General features: G+C 38.0%; 1 protein-coding gene across 8 annotated transcripts in view; it reads left to right on the top strand.

Annotated features, from left to right (window-relative positions):
- The window catches only part of SWEETIE (HEAT repeat-containing protein), a 314,166-nt gene that overhangs the window by 179,933 nt on the left and 116,742 nt on the right, over window positions 1–17,491 (top strand). For 5 of the 8 annotated variants that reach the window (XM_089806947.1, XM_089806949.1, XM_089806948.1 and 2 more), the window contains exons 16-24: window positions 4,310–4,426; window positions 4,564–4,731; window positions 4,977–5,063; window positions 5,359–5,452; window positions 15,333–15,401; window positions 15,486–15,623; window positions 15,790–15,858; window positions 15,975–16,079; window positions 16,496–16,584. In XM_089806947.1, the coding sequence (XP_089663073.1) occupies window positions 4,310–4,426; window positions 4,564–4,731; window positions 4,977–5,063; window positions 5,359–5,452; window positions 15,333–15,401; window positions 15,486–15,623; window positions 15,790–15,858; window positions 15,975–16,079; window positions 16,496–16,584 (936 nt within the window). The remainder of the gene's footprint in view (window positions 1–4,309; window positions 4,427–4,563; window positions 4,732–4,976; window positions 5,064–5,358; window positions 5,453–15,332; window positions 15,402–15,485; window positions 15,624–15,789; window positions 15,859–15,974; window positions 16,080–16,495; window positions 16,585–17,491) is intronic. The other 3 variants (XM_089806951.1, XM_089806950.1, XM_089806952.1) reach the window with 1 other exon arrangement.

Below are 17,491 nucleotides of genomic sequence, written 5' to 3'. Positions count from 1 at the left end.
TCCATCCTCAGCCTTATTGCTTGCTTCATTCCCCCCATCCCCACCCTAGTTCCACCCCCTGTCGTTATCCTCGTGTCCTCGTACCACCTTTTGCTTTTTTGATGGTGACGACTACCTCTTCACCCTCCACCTTAGACAATTGCTCCCCCTGATAGCTTTTTTAATCCCTCCCAGGTCTCATCCTTTTTTGATCTAGTGTTGATAGCATCTGGGAGTTTGCCCTCCTCTCCATCCCCCACCGCATCTCCCCCCTCAACCACGCTAGTCGTAAATCATGTCCTATGAATCTTTAGTTCGACGTTGAGTGTAAATCTTTCCATCGTTCCTTGCGTGCATCCTTTGCTGCCCACTCCCCCTCGCACATTTAGCTACGCTTCTCCTATCATTGCCTTATTCATCACAAGAAGCGATCGTTTACGGCTTCATAGTGCAGATCCCTCTGTGACAGGCTTGCTCGTGACCTGAAATCCTTCCAACTCACTTTGTTCCCCCACCATCCTCCCCCACCTTCCACCCTTGATTGACACTCCTTGGTTTCACATGCCTCCACTCTTTATGATATCCTTGGCCAATGATCCACCCACCCCACCTCCTCCACCCATTGCCATCTTTTCACTCCCTCCACAGTTTGTGAGGCCATCAGACTCATGAGATGCAACAGAGCTGCCGACGAGGACGATTTTTAGGTTGAGCTTTTCAAGCTCGGTATTCTGATTCTGTGTCCCATCTTCCTGGTGCTCTTCAATAGGGCGGTGTGTACTAGTTTCCCGGCCTCTTGGTTAAGGCATGTGATTTATGTGATTCACAAATTCGAGCTGACATCGAACCTCGACAACTATAGGACCATCATGATTGGGCATACTTTTGCCAAGCTTTACTGCCATAGTTTTGAACATTATTCTTACCAGACAACTTGACTGGAGATAGTGTTGTGCTAGAGGACAGGCGAGATTTTATGCAAATTATCAGACTATAGATCACATTTTGACCTTGCAGGCTATCATTGAGGAGGTTTGACACCTTATTGCGAAAGTCTATTGCTGTTTCGTAGACTTTTGCAAGGCTTTTGACTTGGTGCCTTGGGGGCCTCTCTTTCAAAGACTTAGAGACATTGGTACTCGAGATATTCTAGTGACAACAATTATGAGACTCTATGAGACAATGGTTGGCAGATTTAGGACTCCGAAGGGATTTTTAGATCTAATCCACATCACCATTGGTGTGAAGTGGGGCTGTCCACTCTCCCCTACGTTATTCACCATCTATATTGATGAGTTCTAGGCCTTCCTCCACGAGGCTTTGCTCCCCGAGGATGGCTGTTACTTACAGTAGGTTTTGATCTCCATTCTCTTGTTCGCATATGATGTGGTCCTTTTGGCCTCTTCTCAGGAGGGACTCCAGAGGCTTATTGATGGTTTGCCCTCGTTTTGTGACCAGCGCCAACTGCTGGTGAACCTAAGCAAGACTCGGGTCATGGTCTTCAATTACCTAAAGACTTCGTATCTTCACTTCGACTTCCTGGGTCAACAGATTGAGATTGTCTCCTCATACACTTATCTCAGGGTCAAGTTCTCTGGTCCCTGTTTTAGCATGAGATCGACCCACCTTCCTAGAGTGGCCAAGGGCATGGGCTCCCTCACTCTCTAAGAGAGACAGTGCTTCCGGCCCCACTTCCATGAAACTAAGTCAAAGTTATCTCCCTTGGACTCTTTGGTTAGAACCACATTTCTTTATGGTATCGTGGTTTGGGGACCGTTTCTTCTTGACTTAGATTGGGCCTCAATCAAGCGGGTGTAGACCCTTCTACTCTGCCAGATTATCCATTGCCACCACTACACTCCACACAGTATTGTTTTGGTCGAGTTCGGTGCCCACCCTTTTTGGCTTAATGCCATTTTCGACTTGATTTGGTTCATTCACTGTCTCAGAGGCTTCCTGGACTCGAGTGAAGGCCAACACAGATACTCGTACCCTGCCTACGGTTTCTCTATGGACATTAACAACTTGGCAGGGACGAAAAGGGCTTGTTCTTGGTATACCCCCACTATCTTACTGAGCTCGATTGGGATTGACATCGATCATCTTCCAACATACCAGTTCTCCTTGGATGCTCCCACCCATCTCCTCCCCTCACGACAGGAGTTGAATGGACACGTCAGACTCGACATTTACCAGTAGTACATCTCCACGACTTGGATCAACCCTCCTGGCGGTTTACGCCCTCAAATGGCCTTCTACTTAGAGCACTTTCTTGAGACCCGTGATGGTATTTTTGTTTGTCCCTTTTACTTGAGTCGACATTGGAGCCATGCCCTTTGTATTGCCTAGGGGTCTTTTAGAGTTGGATCTCACCAACTTTGTTGCTAGATTGATCACCAGTTGACCAGAGAGGAACGAGTGAGCTGCCTTTGTACCATATCCGAGACGGAGACTAAGACCCACTTTATCTTTAGGTGCCCCATCAACTATGAGATTAGAGGCAGGTTCTATTGCCTATTCAAAGATTGTGGATCCGTCTCGACCTTTTTCAATTACTTTGACCAGTGGTGTTTAGTGCTCTACCTACAGGAGACCTCCCAGCTCAGAGACCACACTTTACAGCTCTTTTTCCCTCAGAGCTAGACCTCAGATCAGCTCATCACTGACTTCTTTCCATCCATGCCCACTTCTAGGGGCATGAAATGACTGCATACACCCATCTCCGGACATACCAAATCGGTTAGACCTCAGTGTGAGTTCCTCATAAAACAACACCCTCTCCTCACTGCTACATGAGACAGAGATGGAGCTCGGCCCTGACCCTTGCTCATCCTGGGCCTTATCCCTTTGTGCTGGGATTTCTTTGTACTGAGAAAGGATTGATGATCCTTCTCTCTCTCTCTCTCTCTCTCTCTCTCTCTCTCTCTCTTGTTGTTTCCCTTTCTCTTGCTTTCTTGTTTAGTGCTTTTACCTCGGACGTCGTTTGGTGCTCTTGCTGGTTTATTCTTCTCTGCACTATTGTATCTTTCAGTCCCTTAAACCCTTGTTGGTCTCTTGTTGGACATTGATATCATTATCTTATCTTAAGTGTGGATTGAAAGCATACTCTATTCATCTTGTAAGTTCATTCTCAACCTATTTATATATTTTGCAATCTTGTTTTGGTTTGTCTCACGACGAATATGCTGTATAGTTCTTTTGTAGAACTTGTCCATTTAGTGTTTCATACTGAGCTCGTTTTATTTTAAGTTTCAGAGTTTCTTTGGGATTGGAAAATACCTAAGTGGAAAGAACCCTAGGATATGAGAAATAACTATATGGTAATATACTGTGTCACAAGGTTCGCTGAATTTTCAGCTCTAGGTTCGAAATTCAACGAACCTAAAAAATAAATGAAAAATTCGTCTCAAATTCGTGTGTGTAGATTGTAACCATGAGTGCAGGTCATCGTGTCTGTAGACTATAACCATGAGTGTAGGTCGTGGGTTACAAGTCGTCCAACCTCTCTGCTTTCCCGTCTAGTTTGAAGGCATTAACTTCTCTGCTTCTCGTTTGCCTTCAGTGTCTCTTGAATGCCCTGCAACAAACAACATCTGAAATGAACTTGGCTTTCATTCCTCTCCATCCTCGTTCCTCTTCGTCTGAAGGCGTTTGAAGTAAACTCGTTCCTCTCCATCGGCAGTTCGGGAATGATTATATTGTTTTTAACCTTTTAATAATGTTCAGAGATTATTTAATTTTGGGTTTTGGTTAATAGTTTTAAATTTTAATTATAGTATGTTTAATATTTTATTATTTTGAGATTATTTAATTTTACATTTAGTTAATAGTTATAATTTTATATTATTGTATGTTTGTTATTAATTTATTATTGTTATTAATTTTATATTATTTGTTAAATATTAAAATTTAAAACATGTTAATATTATTTTTATATTATATAATCATAAGTAGCATATTTTTATAATTAAACATGTAAATACTTATATTATTTTATCAATTATTAAAATATATAATAATAAAAATAGCATATACTTATTTTTTTTTTAAATTACATTAAGGTGAATTTAATATCGAATTTTTTTTGATATTTTTGACTTGTCGAACTTCATCTGAATTTCAAGGCCGTCGAACTCGAACTCGAACCTCGTGACTTAGGTAATATACACAATAGAAGAAATGGAAAGAGATTATAGAGATAGTTTCCGACTGATTTATTTTGGAGAAGCAGACTTTTTAACATAAGGTCATTTGTTATTTTTTTGCTCCTTATGTTTATGTTTAACTGAAATTACTTTCAACACTTACTCTCATTATACTTCCATTTCAGTGGTTGGTCTGCTGCAGTGGAAGCTCTATCTGCATTTGTCAAGTACTATGTTGTTCCTAACAGAACATCTAAGAATGAAGGGATCTTATTGCAGCCTGTCCTGGGTTATCTTGATGGGTAAGTGCATGCCATTTTAGGTTTTTTTTAAGTGTCTGTATAATCTTGGTTTTTGCAATACTCCGGGGTTATGATTGATCTTTTTGTTCCTGATTTTGTATATTTTGTTACTGAGAATTATTTTGATTATCTTCCAGGGCATTATCCTATATTTTATCACTAATAACGAAACCATTACAAGTCCAGAAGCAAGCTGTGGACCTCTTCACTGTTAGAACTCTAATAGCATATCAAGTGCTTCCTGATCCTTTGGCATACAAAAATGACCACTCTCGATTGCTTGGGCTTTGTACTGCCCCATTCAGGTTTATATTTTTTCTTCGCACATGGATCTCACAAATGAAATGGACATTTAAATGTGCTGCAGTGTATATTCAATATATTTTTTGAATAAATCGGATATGTAAAATAGCTTACTGTTAATTTAGAAATGTTGCAATTATGGACGTTGTCCTATGGAACCAATCATGCTCATCTGGATGATACAATGTTGAATCCATCTTCTTTGCCATCTGATTTGTATTGGGTAATGTTGTCCATTCACTAACAGGGAAGCCTCAAGTTATGAAGAGAGTTCGATTTTGAGGGTACTGCTAGATCATAGAGATGCATCTCTTGGACCTTTGACTCCTGGAAGGTTTGTAATCACTTTGTTGAGTTGTGAGTGAATCTATGTCTAGGCAGACTGGCAGGATAACCTAGGAATTTCTCGATTCAATGGGTTTGCTTATCCGATTGGCTATTCCTTATTATTAGACTGCAGTGTCTTCTACAACTTTGTCTTGTACTGTAGCATCTCTCTGTTTATTTATATCAGGTTTACTAGGATTTTACACACCTTAATGCCTGTGTGATGTATCACTTTAATGACTGTGTGACCTATATCACATTGTTTTTGATGGTGAAAGAAGTAACAGAGATATGTTTTCCAGGGATTCATTTGAAGATGAGTTACGGGCATTTGAAGGTGGTTCTGATGGGCCTTTGCCCTGTATATGGGAAGACAACCTTCCCATTTTTCCTCAAGTGAGTGCTGTATCTTGTGCATTATATATGGCACTGGTATAATAATTTTGATAGGAAAATTGGTTTATTTTCATTTTTAGTTTGTGAGGCTTTTGTTTGTTTTTATCTACTTTTAATCTTGAACTAATGGTAGAAATGGTTTAGTTTGTCATGTTTATCCAATTTTCCGGCTCTCTTATCTGCAGTTAGTATGCAATTAGTTATTTTTCCCTTTGAAGCATTTTCAAAAACATAGACTTTATCGTCCAATCTATTTAATAATAAGAAGGTTTTTACAACGGCGTTATAAATTCCTAATGTTAATTTGTTTTTATTAGAGATTGTTTTAGTATCCGGTCATCAAGATTCTGGATATTAGTGCCACAAAACTTCTAAGTAATTTATAAAATGCTATTAACTTTTGGTTAGAGTTCAACTGCAAAACTCAACTTGTCATCATAAGTTCTTTTAATTGCAGGAGAAATCTTATGGGAAAGAAAGGGATCAAAATAATAGCAAGATTAAATTTTTGCTGAATAGTTTAAAAGTTTGGATCAAGATAAGTGCAAGATGGAAGAATATAATATATAATGATTTTTCACGTAGGTCTGGTTATAGATGTTACCTTGAAAGGTTTTTGAAGGACTTAAAAAATGACTCAAAGGTGTAATTATCTGTTTATGCTTCCACATTTTGAAATATTCATTATTGTGTAATTGTAGCAAATGTCCTTAAACATGAGTACATAGTGGTATTAGAGTCAAAGGGCTGGAGAAAATTTGCACAACCTGCAGAAGGAATTGCAGGAAAATTTAGAGGTCTTTTGTTGTAAAATTGCAATTTATTAAAGGGGAAAATTTGTGATAGTGTGGTGAGGTTCTCACATCATTGCCCCAAAATTTTGCGGACCCCCTTTTTTTGATCGCCTTGATGGATTTTTTTGGAGTTGTTCAAAAGTTTTAATTTGGAAATTTTACGCTTCGGATGCCTTTGGGCCAGGAGGGATGTGGTTGGATTTCTTTCTTCACTCGGTCTTAACTTGATTTTCCGGAGCATGTAATTTTATCCTTAGGCCAAACAAATTTCAGAGACAACATTTTCGATGGTTAGAACAATATTTGGTAGGATAAATTTCCAAAATTTTTGGGACTTAGACAGATTTTGGAAATTGGAAACAATTGTATAGACTTGGAACATTTTCAAAATGAATTTTTTTTAGATTTAATTGTTTTGGAAAATGTTAAATTTTTCGGTGAGAAAGAAAATTTTGTGATAGTGAAATTAAATTGGAAAAATCGATTTTGAATGCTAGAAAAATGATTTATTTTGGTTAAAAAATTAAAATTGCATTGCAAAATTGAAGGTGGGCTTAATTGCAAAATTTTGCATTAAATTGGTTAAAATTGCCTAGAAAATTTTTAAATGTTGGAAGAAATTGCTAAATAAAAATTGAAAATTGATTTTGGCTTGCTAGAGTTGATTTTAATGATATTTTAATTGCTAAAACGCTTCTAAATGATAATTGTAACATCTCCAAGGCTTTCCTAATTTTATTTTATGCAATTTTTGGTCACAACCGACAATTAAATGAGCAAATTTCACTATGGACAAAATTAATTTTAGCATAGCATTTAAAATTGGGCCATTTATAAAACACTAATTTAATTTTTTCTCTCCTACAAAAGCGGAATTGTACACATGACGGCCTTACCTCGTACCTTGCCTTGTCCAGAATTGGTAATGGAGTGTGCATCCTTGTTTGATATTGTTACTAAGTCCATCATTTTTGATGAAGGGAAGAGAGTGTTAGCCAACATCGGCGGACAAGTGGTCGAAGAAGCATTTAATATCCCCCAATACAAAGGCATGATAGTGGTAATGATGGATCAGGCGGCCAAGTCATTTCAAGACAGCTAGGAAGCTTACTTCATTCACCTAAAGCAAAATTGGTTGCACGAAGGCAAGAAGGGAGTTACCAGATCATCAAGGCTCACCGTGTCAGATTTCAAATCAGAGTATGGCGATCTCATTGTGCTTCTCAGCCGGATCATGGGCTTAGCTCAAGGTATGCAATTCAAAAACTGGATGTACTTCTTTATTAATGAATTTGAAAAGGGAAAAAGAAGATTTGATCGAGCTAGGATTATAAGCAAAAATTTAGAATTGCAACTTAGGACCATACAAAATCAAAAGCAATTCTACATGGGGTCCTATCTTTTCTATCTGATTGCAAGATTATATGAAAATCCTAGACTTAAAGCCCTGGGAGTAATTGGCAATGGGCCGGTGCAATGTTTGGTACATGAGTGCTATCCACAGCTTCATTTGCATAACACTAAGGATTATAAAATGTTTTGTGACGCCTTTTCCATGAAAACGGTAAGGATATTACAAAGGACACTTGCTAAGAGACTCTCATCAGAACCAAAAGGAAAAATCAAGAAGTACGGAAGTTGGTTCATCCAATTTCCGCAATTCACATATATTAGAGTAGCAAGAAGCACAGTATGTCCCAAGAGACTTCCAAGGTACCCTTCTGACAAGGTAGTTTTGATGGAGTTGGCTAGGCAACTTGAGCATTATGACAAAATGATGAAACTTAAATGTGAGATAGGGATTACCTTCTCATTTGGAAATACATTCAAACATGTTCTTACTATAGAGGATTTCTGGGCCAATGCACGGGATGACTTTCATGTGAGAAAGCTAGCTTTCTCAAGATTGTCAGTGAACATGATGAGGGCAATCAGATGGAGAGGCCTTGATATTCCCGATCAATTGGAAGATGATGAAAATGTGCTGAGAGAAGATTATGATACAATGGATGGAACGAAGTTGAATCCGGTGGATTGGGATGATCATCAGGATCCTTCCTTAGAGGCAGTTACAAGGACAATTGATTTGCACACCGAGTCGTGGTACAATGAGAAGTTAAGGAAATTACAAAGTCAGAGGATGCACCTTACTTATGAGAAGATGAAGCCAAAGGAAGGTCTAGCAAAATCAATCGGACAGAAAGGTGAGGGCAGTAGCTAGCAGCAAAAAACAATTAAGAATAGGAAGAGAAGTTTGGAGGTTGAGAAAAGTACAGAACATCAGGAACCCCCAACTAAGAGACAGAATGCAACGCCATTAAGAGAGAGCATAATTGAGGCTAGAAGCCAAGAAGATAATACAAGTGGACAAGGGGCTGCGATAGAGGTGAGCTCTAATTCAGAATCAAGTGGTTACAACAACAACACCGAGTACTCTCCTCTCTCGGAGAACCAACATGGAGAAGATGTGACAGTCACTAGTGAAGAAGAGGATCGGCCAATTGATATTGAAGAAATGAGCCAGGCACCCGAGGCCGTTGGTGATGCTTTGCTAGTTGAACCAAATCCAGATTTGGGGAGGTGCACTACATCACTATGGTTAAGGCAAATGCTTATGCCAAGAGGCAAGGTAGTGACTGTCTGCACAATTGAAGACATCCAAAGATTAGTAGAAAAGCGTAATAGCGAGAACCAGAAACAAATTGCAGAAACGGTGGCAAAGGTAATAAGAAGCAACAATAATGGTCACCAAAAAGTTTAGATTGCTATACCAACAATTAACAAGGCATTGGATGAGATTGTGGCTCAAGAATATGAGATAGTAGAGCATAACTTGGGAAGAATCACGAATGACATGGAATGTGAGGAGATCTAGGAAGGCATAGTTTCAATTAGAGAAAGGTTGAGGAAGGCAAATGAAAGGATTGTAAAGTTGGAGACCGAGAATAAGTATTGGAGAGATTACCAACCTATCCAACAGTTGCACCAGGCAGCCCTTCCTCAAGACAGCGGGAGTAACACATAAGAGATATTAGCTCAGCTACATGAAGTCAAGGATTGGATCCATGATACAATCCAAGATGGGTGAAATTTCTTGCCTTCCTTTGTCTCGACATTTAGGTCATTAGTGGCTATTAGAGACAAATTTAGAATGTTTGAAGGTGAATGGAAGGATTTCCTTCCAGTCAAGGACTTAGCCATTCCCAGGCTACAAGCATTCATTGAGCTACCGGAGAAATATTTGGAAAGGGCCAAGTTGACAGATGAAGGAGGATTGAGTACAATGGAGTCTTGGTTTGTTACCTTGACTATTAGATTGAGAATACTTGAAAAGGTATAGAACGAGATTGCACAACATAGTTCAGGCATTGACACTTCCATTTCAACCATGATGACTAATGTTGGGGCTGTGCTTGATTTTGAAGATATCAAAGAGGAGAACATCAATGAGAAAGAATTTGGTCGAGATTGGATGAGTTGGGGATGGTTGCCATCAAGAAGAAACATTTGGGCACCCTTGTCTCCCTCAATGCATTTATCGGATATCCGATAGAATATGAGAAGGATTATGAGAAAACATTGCAAGCAGCAAGTAACATGATGAATTCAACTGAGCTCAGGATGCAACACACACCTTGCCCTCCAATGAAGGAAGTCAACGACAAGCTAGCCAAGTTCATCACTTTGGCTAAAAAGATGAAAGAAAAGGGTAAAACTATATTAGAAGATCATTTGATGTAAGCCCAAGTGGCAAATTCTCCTCCTTCTTGGCTAGGATAGGTGTTTGATTCTGATTGGCTACCATATTGGTGCCTTCTCATTGGTTGTCATTTTTCCCTTTTTTTCATTGGTCGATTGCTGAGGTGGCATCTTCTCATTGGTCGATGAGGTGGCAACCCTAATTAGGGTTTCTAGGATCCAATCTGGATCGTTGGTTTTGCCTCTTTATCTCTATCGTCGGTTGTAATTTTGGCCTCTATATAAGGCCATTTGCTCTCATTTGTAAAGGGTCAGAGAAAATTGTTGCTAAGATAATACTAAAATTGCCTCTCTTTATCATTGTTGTGACTTGCATGGTGATTAAGAACATTTGGTGTTATTGCATGGTTTCTACTTCCAAATAGTTATAATTAGATTTCCTTTGAAGTTGTCAAAGTAGATTTCATTTTGATAAAGTTGCTAAGCAAGAGTAGATGGATAATTGCACGGTGATATTAGTGGATGTTTGATAGGGATCTATAAACTAGACCACTAGCATCCTAGCGGCTTGTTCAGAAGCCTTGTGTGGTAAACTAGTCCTTTTCCCTTGAATCACTGCATTTATGGAGGTAGAGCCACTAGTTAGCTTTCATTAGATTCGATCCTCGTCCATTTGCTAATCTTTCCATTCATAGGAATAGGAGTAGAGTAGTGAGTAGTTTAGTATTTGGAGCTTTGAGGAAGGAAGCAAGGAGAAGCATCATTGGTAAATACCACCCCCATCACCACCACCATCAACATTATTTGGCACTCATACCAAAATCATCACCATCATCCAAAAACCAAGTCATCCTTGAATGAACAATGTAAGGCCGCCTACGTGATTATCAACAAATCACATCGATAACTGAGTTAGTTTTCATAGGTGTAAAGAACATTGGAGTTTTTCTCATGTCTTCATGAGTATTAACTTTTCAAGAGAGGGATTGAGTGTTCGACATTCCATGTCAAGTATTCAATTGCTATATGTTATGTAGTGGTACAAAACTGACATCAACATTATCAAACTGACATCAACAGATAGGATAAAGGAAAATCATGGATTTTTTTTGTAATGGAATTGTGTTGACTTTTTTTGTGAAAATCATGCAAGAGATAATTTTAAAGAAACGATTGTGGCGGCTTCCCCTTGCTATACGATGTAGAGAAAGGAATGTCTAGAATGGGAAGATCAAAGAAATGGGGCTTCATCTTTGACGACATGGGTACCTTTCCCTTTGTTTTGTTAGGCACAATCCAATGAATAGGAGACACTACTTGAGGTTGCAAAATATTAGGGAAAGGAAGTCCAGTTGAAGGAAAAGGCTTGTCCTTAGCTCTTGACAAGGAAAGAGAAAAAGATAATGCATGGTGCTGTGCAAAAGTAGACATAGAAGGTGGAACAATAGACAAGGGAACTAAAGAAACAAGAGACTGAACCAACATAGATTCTAAGTCCCTAGCCTTATCATTATAATAAGCCTTATATAATAGATTACATGTGGTAGCATAGGTCTACCTATAGTGGGCTGAAAATGGTACAAAGAAAAGCCTCCAGGAGAGTGGTGTAGATATGATAAGATAAGTTTATTAATGTCCAACCCATGACCACAAAGAGGGTCCAATGGATTGCTGAAAAGTCAAAAGACCAGCCTACAACAAGGCACCAAACAATATCCGAGAAAAGAAAGAAAAGCAACAAGAAGAAAGCAACTACAATAAAAAAGGCGAACAACTCACTACTTGTCCTAACTGACATAAGAAATCCAAGACCGAAGGATAGGTCCAAGGGCGAGAAGAAGCCCCATGCTGTTGTTGAAGAATTTTGTGAGAAGGGGAAGATGAAGATCTCTATTGAAGGAACTTTGTACACAATGTTATCGATCTAGAGTGGCCAAAAGGGGGAAATCAAGATGACACTTGGTACGGTAAGCTGGCTGAACCATCTCGAAAAAAGAAGTAATGAGCTGGTTGGTGTGAGATCTCAAGGGGAGCTAGGGCTGAATGGAGTGGTCCCAAAGTCTCAAAGCCTCTTGAAGATAAAGCACAAGGCACCACTTTTAATGTATTTTAAAAAAGACGGAAAGAGACCTAGTTCCCCTAAACAAGCATTGGAATCTCCCTCCGATATCATAGTAAATAGGGCAAGAGAAGATGAACTGGAACTCCATCTCGACCTCCCCCAAGGTACAAAGTTGGAAAGCATTTCCCTCTCTAACAATTTGATGGTTAGTCTGGATGCAAAGCAAATGAGATCACTTTGAAGGAGCCAATAGAGATGCAAGAGTCTTGGTTTGTGTATTAAAAGGGGAAAGAGGCTCATTCTTGGGATTGCTTGATTTATTATTTCAGATTTCAATTCTCTCTTACGAGAGTGTTTGGAAAGCTTCAGCTTTTAACTAGTATGAGGACATAGCCCCTCGTGCCGACAGACAATGGATGCAAACCTATTGTCATTGGAGTCGTCATATCAGGTGTCTCGCATGTGCTTAGAGGTTCTTCTCTTAAGTTTTCCAATCTAACTGTAAAACTATATTTAGGATTGGATTTTGGAAGCTGGTTATTGTATTGCTGTTGTATAATGCAATAATGTTGTTTTAAGTAGTTTTTATGAGAGTTTATTGGTTTTGTGCTAGTGGTTTGCAACGCATTCTATATGCTTGAATTCCTTAATATTATTTTGAAAAGAATGGATTTATATCTATTGGAGGATCAGTTGTTTTTTCTATTGCTTTTGTAATACATTTCCCTATGTTATAAGTTATGAATGTTGGTTTTGAGGAAACAACTATTGGGGATATTTTCTAGGATTTATATTATTGGTTTTTACTATGCAACCTTACATATATGTGTTCTGAATGCTATCTGGGAAAGGAATTTGTAAATAATCGGTTAGGGATATTTTAGATTACGTGTAGATTTAGCACATCCATAGAAGTCGTGTAGAGGATGGAGATAATAGTAGTGATTTAGACAGTTTCAAATGTACATATCTCCATAGCACGAATGAATGTGAGTTTAAACTTGAAGTGCTTTGGGACCCGAGTGATGACAAGGCTAGCACTGCAGTTTGGATGCGTACCATTGATTAGCTTCACCGCTTTGGGCAGAACAAAGTTGAGTTTTGAGTTCAACAACCTAAGTTTGAGGATGTTCTTCTTGGTAGGCTTTTGTTTAGTGTTTGGGATCATTCTAGTGCATTGGGAGTACATGGTGCTAAACACATATTGCTTTACTTTTGTCCCTCTTGTGTGTGATCTCTTTTAGATGCGCACATGTTGGATAGTACGTTTGTTAGCTCACTTTGTGTAGTTTTGAGAAATAAGCTTTGTTAGCCTTGCAAGTTGCTTCCCCATGGGATGTTCACTCCTGTAACATTTAGTGTCAGATTTTTTCAGTTTGGTAGGTTTTGTCAACTAGATTCGTGATGATGTTACAAGAGTTTGTTGGTAAATTCAAGGACATTACACAGTTTATCCTTGGGATCTAGGTGGATTGATGTGTTTTTTACTTCTAAGATTGCTTGGGGACAAGCAATTTTAGGAAGGGCAGACTATAATGTTCTTTTTTTCGTGAGTGTCATCTTTCAAAAGATTAGCCTATTTGGTGACCCTCATAGGCTAATGTGCTTTTTCAGCGTGTCGAATTGCGGAGTTAGATGTCAATTCCCACTCCAGAGGTCAGGGTTGTTTAAGGATGCTTTTTGTTTGAGTCATTTCGATGCGCTTACTATTTATTGCAAGTGTCCATTTTGTGTAACTCAGAGTTTCTATCTTTGGAAGGGCACTTGGACAATTTGTGGTTTGTGGTTGTGGTGACATTGAAGGATTTTCCAGTTTGGTACTTACTATTTATAGTAAGCCAAGTGATAGAGCTATTTTTGACAGGACCCCCCAAACTTATGGTATGCATAGTGATTGACTATTTATAGTAAGTCAATTTTGCACTACTATTTTTGGGAGCGCATTAGAATGTCTTACTTTTGTAGGATATATCAGGATTCAAAGTTGATAATTCAAGGAATTAATAAAGTTATTATTTGTTTAATACTTATTAATTACATCACAATTAATAATTAATTTAAAGCTTATTATAAAGTGTGATATGTGCATTGATGTTTAATTAATGAAATTAATGCAATTCCAATGTTTTGGAGGGAATTATAATAATGTAAAATGCATATGGAGTTCAAAGCTGTGTCAAGTGTGAGCTTCAAGGTACAAGTGGATTTGGGTTAGAAGGAATAGAGGGAAATATAATAAAATATTATATTTCAAACTTACAACCTTAACTCATATGATAAGTTATATGGGGTGTAAGTTTGAAGGTTGAAGCTCAACTGGTATTTGGAGGTTTAGAATTAGCTTCCAAGGAAGAAATGAATAAATCTATTGTGCATTTGTGAATTTGTTCTTGAGCCAAGGGTTTCTAGTTTTCTGACTTGAAACTATTGTAAATTCTGCTCAGAGTTGCACTGACATGGTGAAACTATCTAGCGAGTTGTGCTTGTGATGGTCTTATTCAGAGACCATAATTGCGCCATAGATGGGGACTGATTTGAGAGAGGGTTTTAGAGTTTTAATGCAGAGAGATAATTATAAATTAGCGGCTGGTGGTTTGGTGCAGATCACAGTATTACCCTGAAGCTTTGTTTGATTTACCTGGCTGCCATAGTTCTTGTGGGGACAGCGTTGATCTTTCTAGGGGGTTGCAATATTGTTTAGAGAGGCCATGAATGTTTGTTGAGGGCTCATATTCGCATTGTAGGTACCTGTAATGAGGCCTGCTGGCTCACTCCTGACTGTGGTTGAGAATAAGTCTTTTCTTTGAAAGTTTTACACTTTCTCGTGTTTTGAGATGTATTATTTTGTAATTTTCAGAATATATAAATAAAAATGCATCAAAATGCAAAGTAAATGATTATGATTCAAACTCCAACTTCATTTGCTATTGATCAAATTACAAGTACTCACAGATGCACATACATATATGCAATGAATCTATTTAAAGAACCTGGAATTTGAAGACTGATGTTGGATATGTTCGTATTGGGATTCTGATTGGTCTTAGTTATGCAATGAATAATGCTTCATAATTTTTTGCATTTTGAAAGAGGGCTTTTTGGTTTGCAATCAATTAATAGTTTTGTACTTATTGAAAAGCTATCTGATAATATCATTTTGTTGAGTTGAATTCCTTTTGACTCAACTCATTTTGTTAGTTCCTGTATGTAATCTTCCATACTTTGGCAATTAACTGTCAGTACAAAGTTACAAACTATCCTAGATAGCATATTGTTTCAGCTCTTGACAGTTTATATAAATCATTATGGGGCTTTCAACATGCAGCACGTGCCTTTGGGTAGACTTCTTGTGGATCACATGCTTTTGTGCTTTGGAATTATCTTTGCTGCCCAGGTAATATTTTCAATTGAAGCTCAAATTCACTTAGCATTTTGTTTCAAAGTTTGGATCTGAAAGGAATGAAGCTCTTGCTCTAAGGAAACTGCATTTCAGGGCTTAATTGGCAAACTTCAGCTTCTTGATACTATTGAGCAGTCTATCAAAATTGGTAAAAAGCAGGCTTGGCATATAGGAAACATTACAAATGTTTGTGTGGGACTTCTTGCTGGTTTGAAGGTGAAAAATCTCTTTAAACATCTGGTGTATAGGAAAATTTGCAGTTGTCGTTTTAATATTGCCTGATCTAGTTTTACTGTGTAATAGGTTTCTAGTAACTACTAGGTGTTAAAGGGACCTAGCAATCTCATTAAGTTTGTAGTTAAATGATTGAAATGCACTGCAGGCATCATTGGTGTCACGTAGTATGAAATCAGAGGCAGAAGTTCTACAACGATTGCAGTCTATCTTCCAGGCATGTATAGATCTTGGCTAAGTAGTCAACATGTTGATATCCTCTTTCAAATCTTGCCACTAGGTTTTTCTTCTTGCTCGTTAGTTTTAAAATTATCGCTGGGTGAAAATCATCAGGGTGTTCTAGCCGAGGAGAGTGCTTGTATTGCCCAGCGAAGAGCTGCCGCTGAGGGACTTGGTCTATTGGCTCGAGTAGGAAATGACATTTTTGCTGCACGACTGGTATTTGTAGTTTTACTGTAAATTTAATCTAATTCAGCATCTGAATTCTATCAGCTAAACAAACGCTTTCAATTTTATTTCCATTATTCAATGCGAAAATTCACAAGTTCATTTAAAAAACATCCTCTTCTTTTGGTGGCTTAAGCCAAGGCTATTCACAATTCAACAATATTTCAGTTGGTGATGGAAATAAATTTAATTGTTTTGGTTATAAGAATTTACATTTCAGTGGCTTGAAAATAAATTTGGCATGCCGCTTTTCATTGAAATTTGTGCTCCCCAGATGATTGTTTAATATAAATTCTCTTACTTCTGTTCACACTTTTGTACATGCCCGTTGGATTATTCATACGTGGGAGTGTATATGTAAAAGATAAGTTTTGTTTATGTAAGGCTCATCTGTTTGTGTTTTCCAGACACGTTCACTTATTGCAGATGCTACTAGCGCGACTGATTCTAATTACAAAGAATCTATTTCACTTGCATTAGGATGTATTCATCGAAGGTAATAATGAATGTTATTGCTATTCTTAAAAAATGCTAGAGTAGCTAGGCACGATACATAATTTTATGTAAACATTTGCAAGAATGATGTTAAATGATTTTGTTATAATTAGTTTTTACTTTTACATGCACATCATGGTGATTGTATGGTTTTTTCTTTTTCTTTTCCTTTTTTTTTTGTAATTTTAATTTTTTTTTTAATGCATTGGAATATACTGCTCAGAAGATAAAATTGCTATCATTTTAAGGGTAGGCAATTGAATTCTTCCACAGCATAAATTGCTGCCAACTCTATCTAATGAATGGTTTTCTCTGGGATTTTTTTACTGTTCTGTATTTTGAGTGTCCAAAGCATAGCTTCATGGAGCTTTCTGATGGGGGAATGGGGATGGGTTTTGGGGAGGGAGGGACCCAAGGACCTAAATTTGGGCACAGGGAGGGGACTGCAACAAAGTGCTAGTGTAAGGGGCAGGAGGGATATACAAATTGACAGCTAAATCTGCACTATAACGTCTCTGTGACTGCCACATTAAAGGAAAACTAGTTTTCATAAAGTTAAAGGTTACAATTAGCATGTAATGGCATGTGTGATATAGCGATCCAGTGGCATTCTGACAGAGTTGGTGGTGATTATGGGAACATCTCCCCCGGGACCTAAGTATCAAAATGTCTCCTTACAGAGGATGCAATTTTTTTTCCTATTTTTGGGGGAGCGGTGAGGACGTGTCCCAATGGAACACTAGTCCAAGGCCAACACCTAGAGTTACATAATTATTCTTAATGTGAAAATGATTAACCTTCCAAATTTTATTTTTTCATTTCAAAAGTGATGTATGCTTTTAGCATTTTTACAAACATAAATGTTGGTATATTTATTTGTGGTTAATAATAGCTCTCTGCATTTGAAA

The sequence above is a fragment of the Cupressus sempervirens genome, chromosome 10 (genome assembly GCF_028749045.1).
Source record: "Cupressus sempervirens isolate cs-2001-9-10 chromosome 10, ASM2874904v1, whole genome shotgun sequence".
NCBI lineage: Eukaryota > Viridiplantae > Streptophyta > Pinopsida > Cupressales > Cupressaceae > Cupressus > Cupressus sempervirens.
Note: the sequence above shows the minus strand (reverse complement) of the source record. Positions and strands in the feature narration are given on the sequence as shown.